General features: G+C 43.9%; 1 protein-coding gene across 1 annotated transcript in view; it reads left to right on the top strand.

Moving 5' to 3' along the window:
- The first annotated feature begins 1,710 nt into the window (after nt 1–1,710).
- ap1m1 (adaptor related protein complex 1 subunit mu 1) overlaps nt 1,711–11,162 on the top strand; it is a 117,296-nt gene continuing 107,844 nt past the window's right edge. Inside the window, exon 1 of the mRNA XM_041205583.1 lies at nt 1,711–1,903. Within this exon, the coding sequence (XP_041061517.1) occupies nt 1,862–1,903 (42 nt within the window). The 5' untranslated portion in view covers nt 1,711–1,861. The remainder of the gene's footprint in view (nt 1,904–11,162) is intronic.

Raw genomic sequence — 11,162 nt, 5'->3', positions numbered from 1 at the left:
CCACTAATATCTATATTCAACGGATCATCCTTCACCATTGTTACCAGCTCCAGGGTGATGCCACCTCCAAATACATCTTCCCCTGCCTTCCCCTTTCAGCATTCCAAAGGGAATGTCCCCTCCCCGACACCCTGATCTATTACTCACTTACCCCCAATAGCCCCTCTCTTTCCTACAGCACATTTCTGTACAAGCGAAGGAGATACAACACCTGCCATTTTACTTCCTCCCTACTCACCATCCAAGGCCCCAAATACTCCTTCCAAGAAAATTGCTGTTTTACTTGAATTTACTTCAGTTTAGTATACTGTACTCACTGCTCATGATGTGGTCTCCCCGACACTAGGGGGACCAAATGCAGAGTGAGTAACCACTTTGCAGAATCCCTCCGTTCAGTCTGCAAGCATGACCCTGAGCTTTCTGTAACTTGTCATTTTAATTCCAAACCTTGATACAACTCTGACCTTTCTGTTCTTGGCCTGCTACAGTGGCCCAATGAAGCTCAACAGGAGCTTGAGGAACAGCACCTTTTCTTTCAACTCGGTACCTGCAGTCTTCTGGACTCATATTGAGTTCAACAACTTTAAAACATAACCTTTGCCTCCATCTTGTTCTATGTTTTTTACTGGCTTGGTCTTGTCTCATTTCTTTATTCCTTTATGTTGCATTCAGGTGGCTACTACGTAGCCATTCACACCTCATCTGGACACTTTTTTGTTTCTTTACTTATATAGGGTTGCCAACTGTGATTATATGTATTCCTGGAGGTTTCATCACATGACTTGCCCCCATGCTTCACCCATGAGCCAACATGTCCATCCCTGTGATGTACTGTTTTCCTGTACCAAATGGAAATCAAAAAGACACATTACCCAATTAATTGATGCTTGACTGTCAGCCAAACAGCCTTTTTTCCTATTGTCAATATTTTTATATCTGGTAAAGAGAAACATCCGAAGAAATGAAGAAAAAAGCTATCTCTTTCATGTCCTGATGATTTTTCTCCAGGATCGCACACAGCAGTGTCCTGGAGATTGATCTTCAATTCTTGGAGACTCCAGGCCAATCCTGGAGGGATGGCAACCCTATTACTATGCCCATTTTCACTCTTGCTGGCTTTCGTACCATGAACCCTTTTATCATTTAATCTCTGCATCCCTCCACCCTATCACAGACGGTTCCTTTTGTTCTAAAAACAGAAAATGCTGGAAAACTCAGCAGCTCTGGCATCATTTGTGGAGAGACAAAGTTAATGATTCAAGTCCAACAAGACTCTTTTTTGGAACCTTATTTCTTCATGTCCTCCTTCCACTGGCTGAAAACCTTTCTATTTCTGTTTTTCTTCGGTTCTGACGAAAGGTCCTAGCTTGAATGAAACATTAATTCTGTTTCTCTCCATAGATACTGTCTGATCTGCTGAATATTTCTAGCATTTTCTGTTTTGATTTCAGATTTTCAGATTTTGCAGTATTTTATTTTTGTTACAAAAATCTCAGCTCCCCTCTGGGAGGGCTATTATGTTATTTGAATGAGGTAAATGAAAATGGCCCAATGCTGGTGACCTGTGCCTTTAAGACAGTTAAAGGTTCAGCTGCTCAGGGGCCCCTATCACTTGACAGGAGCGCTTGCCCCGGCACCAGCCAGGCTTCGCGGCGCAGGAGCCAATCAGAGAGCGCATTGTTGCCTGGTGCCCGGAAGTGACGCTGCTGTTATGGTGACGCTGCGACCCGGATAGTGGGTCCGAGCGGGGAGTGAATGCCTCTTGGTTTTCCTGTTCCTGTTCCCGGTGGTTGTATCGTGGGAGGGGAGTGAGCTGGGCCCGGGTTTACAGCAGCGAGAGCCCGGGGGAGCCGGCGGGAAGATGTCGGCCTCGGCCGTCTATGTGCTGGACCTGAAGGGGAAGGTGAGGAGCATGCGCCGGCATTGGGGGCGGGCGGGGGCAAGGCAGCCATTAACCCCCCCCCCCCAGCCATTAGCCCTGGTGGGTATGGTCCAGGGCTGGCAGCTGTCTCAATGGAGGGAGGTGGATGCTGCCTCCTCAACATGGTCAGACTGTTCCACCGCCCTCTTTACAGTGGGGTTCATATGGAGCAGCTGGTTGCACAATTCAGTTCTGAAGGTGATCAGTTTAAAAAAAAACTTGTTGATTCTGAGCCCCATAATCTTTGAAAAGAATTGGATAAAAATCTGATTAGGACTGGAATTGAAGGCTGTAGGGACAAATCGAGGCGGTCACTTTCAAGTGTGCACTGATGGGTGTGATGTTAAACCAAGGCCCCATCTGTCCCCTCAGGTAGATAAAGATTATCCTGTGGTGCTATGTTGAAGCAGAGCAGAGGAGTTATTCTTCAACCGACATCACTAAAACAGATTACTGGTTATTGTTACATTGCTGCTTTTGGCATCTTGCTGTGTTCAAATTGGGCACTGTGTTCCAACAGTGATGACACCTCACTATATGTCATTGGTTCTAATGTGCTTTGGTACACTGAGGTTGTGAAAGGGCTATGCAAATGTAGGCCCATCTTAAATGATGGGCTTGTACTTGTTCTTTTCTCGATGCCCTGAAAGGGTTATAAAGCTGATAAATAATCTTATAATTGTTCTTGCTGCTTTGTAGGGAAATAACACAACCAGTTTTTGCACTGTTAGGGATGAGATGAATTGTGAGTTAACTAGTTCTCCTTAGTGCTGACTGAGGAGGTGGTGTCAGCAAGATACTGCGAACTTCCTGCTGTTCTCCAAATGATGCTGTTGGACCTTTAATAGAAATCTCCAGCATATCAGGCAGTATCTGAGAGAAGCAATTCAAATCAATGATTGTTGATCAGAATTGAATCTTTCCAGTCTCCTAAGCAGGTCCTGGTTTCACATCTGATTTAATCTGGCCAACAAGGTGGCCGTATTTAAAGATGCCTCTAGGAATGCAATGCTCCCTCACTATTACTCCGAGCAAACAAGTGACATCACGTCCTGAAAGACCCAGATCTCAATTTAAGGTTGTGCACTTTTTCTTGACTTCATGATCAGAGAAAATAATTTCTTTCTGCCTACCTTATCAAATCTTTTCAATTTCTTTATTAAATAACCCTGTAATTTTATATATACAAAGGATTGCAAAGCTAACCTGCAACCAGTCCTTGTAATTAAACCCTTTTGGCCCAGGTGGTATTCTGGTGAATGTGCACTGGACCCCACCCCCCACACTATGTATGTGTGGTGGGGACAGGTTCAGTCACAGCTTTCAAAAGAGAATTGGATAATTATCTATTAAGAGAATTTGTAGGGCAACAGTGAAAAGACAGGGGAGTGGGCTTAGCTGAGTACTACTTAGAGGGCCAGATGGCCACCACCTGTGCTGTAACCGGTTTATGATTCTATAAGGTATCCTTCCTGAAGTGCCAGCTTTGATTTTGTGCTCAAATTCTAGAGGTTGTGGTTCCTCTTCTGCTGGGATGTGGAAATGTCTGAGATAAGGAGTTGGAAGTGTGGGTGGGTTTTGAGGTTTGTATGACTGTCTTTGAGGTTAGGGAGAAACCTCCAGTTGATGAATTTAACTGAGATGGTATCCATGAATGGAGATTGTACACAGCCTTTGCAAGGAGTAACTCTGATGGATTAAATCTTTTACATTTTGCCCGCTTCAAATGAATATTGCTCACATTTTTACAGTTCTTTGACTTTCTGCATATCTCCAGATCTGTCAGCTGTCATTCATTGAATGATCATTTTGGTTTAAAATTGTAAATTTGCCAGTGCTGACAGCTCTGCATTGCATGGTTCGTTGAATTAAAATTGGTTATACTTTAAATCTCATAAAGCTCACTGTCCCTGTCTGGGATTGCAATGTTGGGCATTGTGAAAGAATGTGCAACACGTTTTGGCCATGCACTGGGCTTTGAGGGAAGAAAGGGCTGACACTGCAGAGCAGTACTGAGGGAGTTCTGCATTGTAGGAGTTACTGTCTTTCACACATTTACCTCTTGCCCTGTTTGTGCAGTACTGGTAGACGTTAACAAGCTGAGGAAACTAGACCAGGGAGTCCTTTTGGTGCCCTGGCCAACATTCCTCCTTAAACCAACGCCACCAAAACCTGATTAACTGAGATGTTTGTGGGTCATTGTTGGCATGGATGACTCTTGCCATATTTCTGACCTATGCTTCAAAACAATTGATTGTATGAAGTTGAAATGCGTTGATGTGGTGAGCTATGTGGTTGGGAGTTACTTTGTGTTTTTTATTTTGTCCTATTAATGTGCAACACTATCCCAAGTGGAAGAACTTTGCTCAGCATGTATACAGTAACACTAGTGAAATAACCCAGCTTGGGGCCAGAGCACCCAAGTAAATTCTAAACAGTGTCATTCAGCAATACTGTCAGATATGATGAATTGGTGTTTGAACTATGAGTTCTTTGGATGTGTTTATTTCTATCAAATCTTTGTGAGTGGAGCCAGGCGAGATTACAATCAGCTGGTTGCTCGGTGTAATGTTAGATATACCGACAATAGCCTACAAGAGAAAAAGGGCTGAATTAGATCAAGGAGTGCAGATCCCAAGCAATAGCTTGTGGCAAAAAGAAAGATCTGAGCAGACAGTAAGGAACTGAGTAAAGGCAAAGAACTGGTAAGAGAAGGGAATATACAGGAGGCTGATAAAGGGACCTGGGAGTAACTCTTTCGAGTACAAACCCGTTTCCATCTGTTTCAGATGAAGTTACATTGTTTCATAGTTTGCCATTGTGAGATTTGAACTCTTGATCTTGGGGTTACAAACCCAGTACCATAACCACTTGGCTATTTAGGCCAAGCCTTAGTTTGCCATTGTGAGATAAAGGAGCAGGATGATAGACAATGGAAACTGATTAGTCCACTGGTTAAGTAGAAAGAGCCTGGAGTTACATAAGAAGCCATTTCAGTGCATGGAAGTGTGACCGAGAGAGAAAATAGATGCAGTGGCTCTGAGAAAATGTTCTTGGAGCTTCAATCTAATGTACCAAGCCCCATTCATCGGGTAGTTAGTTTTCCACAATAGCAGAAAATGCATAGAGCAGTTGGATTTATGTCAGTTCTATTAAGAGAATTCCCCCAATGCTTCCCAATGTGGATGAGTTTCTGTATTTATTCATGTGTGCTCATCTATTCTGCAGATCAAGCACAAAGCCATGGTTGCATTGATTATTATAGTGTACCTCTTTGAAAACAAGCTTCAGTGGTAGCACTTTCAAAATATCTAGAATTATATAGTGCAAAAGGAGGCCATTCAGCCCATTATACCAGTGCCACCAAGGAAGAATTTGGAGTGCTGTGGGCAAATTAGTTCCAGTTTCCTGCTCTTTCCTTTTAACCCTGCCAATTTTTAATTTTTTATTATTTACCCAGTTCACTTTTGAAAGTTACTTGTGAATCTCCTTCCACCGCCCTTTCAGGCAGTGCATTCCAAATCATCATAACTGGCTGAGTTTTAGAAATAATTCCTCCTGCCCCTGGCTCTTTTGCTGATTATCTTAAATCTCTGTCTTAATGTTGATACCTCTGTTAATATACATCACTATCCCAAATGGAAGAATTTTGCTAAATGTATACGCGGCAATGCTTTAATATAATCCAGTTTGGGGCCAGAGCTACCAATTAAATTTTATACAGTGTCGTTCATTGATGCTCTCTGCCATTTCCCCTTCAAATAACCCTTGCTTCTTTAGTGTCTCCACATAACTGAAGTCCCCTATCCCTGGTACCATCCAGTCCATCTCTGCACCCGCTCTAAGGTGTTGACATTTTTACTTAATTGTGGTATCCAGAATTGGTTACAATACTCCAGCTAGGGCCCAAACAGTGATTTTCTTTTTGTTAACAGTTTACTGTTAATTTCCTTGGTTTTGTACTCTATATTCAGTTGAGAGAGCTAAGGATTCATTTTTTTAAATCAGCCTGCCACCTTCAAAGATATGTCTATATGAACCCCCAGGAACTGTCTGTTCCTGCACCCTTTTTAAAAAAAATTATAATGTTACCTTTATATTGGCCCTCATCAGTCTTTCCTTTCAAAATGTAGGACTTCATACTTCTTGGTGTTAAATTTCACTGGCCATATGTCTGCCCATTTCACCAGTCTGTCTGTGTCCTTCTCCCTGAAGCCTGTTACTTTCTTCTTCATGGTTTATTACGTCTCCAATCTGTCAACATCTTAAAAGTACATTCAGAATCCTGAGTTTTCTGTGTTTATGAGCCGACCATGGGTTTCTATCACCTGTTGGCATAATGCTGGGCACCTGCAATGTAGTACCCTGGAGCTGGAACAGTTGATCAGCTGCCATTTATGGTGGTTCATTGACTAAGTGGTTCTCATTGTGGTAGCCTGTTGGCATTTGTTCAAGTTGAGTATAGGTCTTAGAGCTGTCAAATAATTTGAAGCATTTATTGATGGCTGTGAAATCAGTATCCAGGCAGACAGGGCAACCCTCTTAATTAGGGGAAGGTTAGACTTTTCGAAAAAAGAGAAAAATTTGCTTTTCTATAGCACTTCTCATGACCACCGGACTTTATGGCCAATGAAGTTCTTTTGAGGTATAGTCACTGTAATGCAGGAAACACGTCAGATGATTTGCACACAGTAAGCTCCCGCAAAGAGCAATGGGAAAATGACCAGATAATCTGTTTTTGTGATTTTGAATGAAGGATAAATATTGGCTGGGTACTGGGGATAACTTCCGTGCTCGAATCATGCCATGAGATCTTTCACATCTACCTGAGCAGGCAAATGGGACCTCAGTTCAACACCGTATCCGAAAGACAGCAACACCGACAGTACAACATGTCTTCAGTGCTGCACTGGAGTGTAGCCTTAAGTTTCCTAGCCCCTGCTTAATACATGTAGAATTCAAGCATTCTTTAGTTGGAATAATTTGCAGTACTGCCAGGCATAAAGCTAAAGTACTGAATTAAACAAGGAATGTCTTATAGGGCTGCCTGGTCTTATGATTAACCACATGAATTATTAACTTGGAAAGGTTGACTGCTGTCATGTATAGTAATCTATGATTCAAAACTGTGGGAAGAAAACACTAACCATGAAATCTCAAACTTTTCAACATATTTTGCAGATGATGTGCAAAGTCTTGAAGGTGAATTGGTGTGCCTGCCATGCAACCTTGTGTGAATAGGTCATGAGATCATAAGAAATAGGAGCAGGAGTAGGCCACTCAGCCCATTGAGCCCACGCCACCATTCAGTGGCTGATCTGACTCTGGCCTTAAAAGTGCTTCCTTGCCTGTCCCCCATAACCCTTGACTCCCTTGCCAATCAAAAATCTACCTCAGCCTTGAATATATTCAATGACTCAGCCTCCACTGTGCTCTGAGGAAGAGCATTCCAAAGACTAAAGACTCTTTGAGAGAAGAATTTCCTCCTCATCTTCATCTTAAATGGGAGAACCCTGATTTTTAAACCATGCCCCCAGTTCTAGATTCCCCACGAGAGGAAGCATTCCCCTAGTATCCATCCTATCAAGTCCTCTCAGAATTTTATATGTTTCAACAAGATTCTTCCAAACCCCAATAAGGATAGGCCCAACATGCTCAACCTTTCCTCATAAGACAACCCCTTCACCCAGGAAACAACCTAGTGAAGATTCTCTGACCTGCTTCCAATGTATGTACAGTACAGTGTCTCAAATCCAGCTGTCCAAAAACGGAGTTGTCTGAAAACTGGACATTTTTGAACGTGCCTTGCTTCAATTTTAATTGAGTCAAATAAAAACTTACCTGACAGAGTTAACGTTTAAAGTCCAATATGACTCTTTGGAACTGAACTATCGCACTCCTACCTCTCTTTTGTTAAAGAATAGTCTATTCCCATGCTCCAAGCAACCCTTTATACCTGACCTGTCTTGACCCAAGCTGCCCAATCTGAAATCCAGCATGGCCTCAGACCCGAGATTGGCGGTTTTGAGACACTGTACCTGTATATCCTTCCTTAAATAAGGAGACCAAAACTGTACACCGTACTACAGGTGCAGACTCATCAATAATAAGAGATAAAAACAAAAAACTGCGGATGCTGGAAATCCAAAACAATTCCTCCTGCCTCTCCCTGGACCATGACCCCACCACTGAACATCAAGCCATTGTTTCCAGGACTATCGCTGACCTCATCTCCTCTGGGGATCTTCCTCCCACAGCTTCCGACCTGATAGTCGCCCAACCTTGGACGGCCCATTTCTACCTCCTACCTAAAATCCACAAACAGAACTGTCCCGGTAGACCGATCATGTCAGCTTGCTCCTGCCCCACAGAACTCATCTCTCGTTATCTTGACTCCCTTCTCTCTCCCCTTGTCCAGTCCCTTCCCACCTACATCCGCGATTCCTCTGACACCTTACGTCACATCAACAATTTCCAGTTCCCTGGCCCCAACCGCTTCCTCTTCACCATGGACGTCCAATCCCTCTACACCTCCATCCCCCACCAGAATGGTCTGAGGGCCCTTAGCTTCTTCCTCGAACAGAGGCCCAAACAATCCCCATCCACCACTACTCTCCTCCGTCTGGCTGAACTTGTTCTCACACTGAACAATTTCTCCTTCAACTCCTCTCACTTCCTCCAAATAAAAGGTGTGGCTATGGGTACCCGCATGAGCCCCAGCTATGCCTGTCTCTTTATGGGGTATGTGGAACATTCCTTGTTCCAGTCCTACTCTGGCCCCCTTCCACAACTCTTTCTCCGGTACATTGATGATTACTTCGGTGCTGCTTCATGCTCTCGTCGGGACTTGGAAAAATTTATTAATTTTGCTTCCAATCTCCACCCCTCCATCATTTTCATGTGGTCTATCTCTGACACTTCCCTTCCCTTCCTTGACCTCTCTGTCTCAATCTCTGGTGATAGACTGTCCACCAATATCCATTACAAGCCTACCGACTCCCACAGCTACCTTGACTACAGCTCCTCACACCCTGCTTCCTGTAAGGGCTCCATCCCATTCTCTCAGTTCCTTCACCTCCGTCGCATCTGTTCTGATGATGCTACCTTCAAAAACAGTTCCTCTGACATGTCCTCCTCCTTCCTTAACAGAAGTTTTCCACCCACGGTCTTTGACAGGGCCCTCAACTGTGTCCGCCCCATCTCCCGCGCATCCGCCCTCACGCCTTCTCCTCCCTCCCAGAAACATGATAGGGTCCCCCTTGTCCTCACTTATCACCCCACCAGCCTCCGCATTCAAAGGATCATCCTCCACCATTTCCGCCAACTCCAGCATGATGCCACTACCAAACACATCTTCCCTTCACCCCCACTGTCGGCATTCCGTAGGGATCGTTCCCTCCGGGACACCCTGGTCTACTCCTCCATCACCCCCCTACTCCCCAGCCCCCACCTATGGCACCACCCCATGCCCACGCAAAAGATGTAACACCTGCCCCTTCACTTCCTCTCTCCTCACTGTCCAAGGGCCCAAACACTCCTTTCAAGTGAAGCAACATTTCACTTGCATTTCCCCCAACTTAGTCTACTGCATTCGTTGCTCCCAATGCGGTCTCCTCTACATTGGAGAGACCAAACGTAAACTGGGCGACCGCTTTGCAGAACACCTGCAGTCTGTCCGCAAGAATGACCCAAACCTCCCTGTCGCTTGCCATTTCAACACTCCACCCTGCTCTCTTGCCCTCATGTCTATCCTTGACTTGCTGCATTGTTCCAGTGAAGCCCAACGCAAACTGGAGGAACAACACCTCATCTTCCGACTAGGCACCTTACAGCCTTCCGGACTGAATATTGAATTCAACAACTTTAGGTCGTGACCTCCCTCCTCCATCCCCACCCCCCTTCTGTTTCTTCCCCCTTCCTTTTGTTTTTTTCCAATAAATTATATAGATTGTTCTTTTTCCCTCCTATTTCCATTATTTTTAAATATTTTTAAATCTTTTATGCTCTCCCCAGCCCCACTAGAGCTATACCTTGAGTGCCCTACCATCCATTCTTAATTAGCACATTCGTTTAGATAATATCACCAACTTCGACACGTATGTGTTCTTTTGTTCTGCCGTCTGTGACATCTTTTGTTGATCTGCTTCTATCACTGCTTTTGCCTACAACCACACCAACCCCCTCCACTTCTCTCCCTCTCCCCCCACCCAAACCCCCCCACCTTAAACCAGCTTATATTTCAACCCTTCCTGGGATTCACCTAGTTCTGTCGAAGGGTCATGAGGACTCGAAACGTCAACTCTTTTCTTCTCCGCTGATGCTGCCAGACCTGCTGAGTTTTTCCAGGTAATTCTGTTTTTGTTTTGCAGACTCATCAATGCCTTGTGCAATTGTAGCAAGTCCTCCCTATTTGTTTACACCATCGCCTTTAGCAATAAAGGCCAACAGTCCATTTGCCTTCCTGATTACTTGTACCTGCATGCTAACTTTGTGATTCATGTATGAGGGCACCTAGATCCCTCTGTACTGCAGCATTCTGCAGTGTGTCTTCATTTAAATAATATCCTCTTCTATTCTTCCTGCCAAAATGGATAACCTCACTTTATACACCATCTGCCAAATTTTTACCCACTTGCTTAACCTGTCTATATCTCTTTGCAGATTTTGTATCCTTGCACTTGCTTTCCTACCTATCTTTGTATCCTCAGTAAAGTTGGCCTACAGTACACTCTGTCCTATCGCCTATATTGTAAATAGTTGAGGCCCCAGCACTGATCCCTGTGACACTGCACTAGGTTCAGTTTGCCAACCTGAAAATGACCCACTTACCTTGACTCTGTTTCCTGTCAGTTAGCTTCCACCATGCTAATATATCACCCCCAACACCATGAGCTCTTATCTTGTGCAGTGACCTTTATGTGGCATATTGTGTGGAGCTAGCTAGCTTCCACATGTCTTACATGTAAATCTGGCGTGTGATTCCAATTATTTAGTAGTTCGGTTTAATTATACTAATGATATAATAAATGCTTCCTACGCTGAACACGACTGTGGTCTGAATAAATCTACCTGGCAGATTCCATCACATTATATCTACTCATTCAATACCTTTTTAATAAAAACCACAGATGATTTGGTAATTTCTCTGATTGCTGTTTGTGGGAGTTTGCTGTCAGCAAGTTGTGTTACTGTTCCCAAATTACAACAATGTCAAAAATACTTAATTGGTTGTGAAATTCTT

The sequence above is a fragment of the Carcharodon carcharias genome, chromosome 14, assembly GCF_017639515.1.
Source record: "Carcharodon carcharias isolate sCarCar2 chromosome 14, sCarCar2.pri, whole genome shotgun sequence".
Lineage (NCBI taxonomy): Eukaryota > Metazoa > Chordata > Chondrichthyes > Lamniformes > Lamnidae > Carcharodon > Carcharodon carcharias.
Note: the sequence above shows the minus strand (reverse complement) of the source record. Positions and strands in the feature narration are given on the sequence as shown.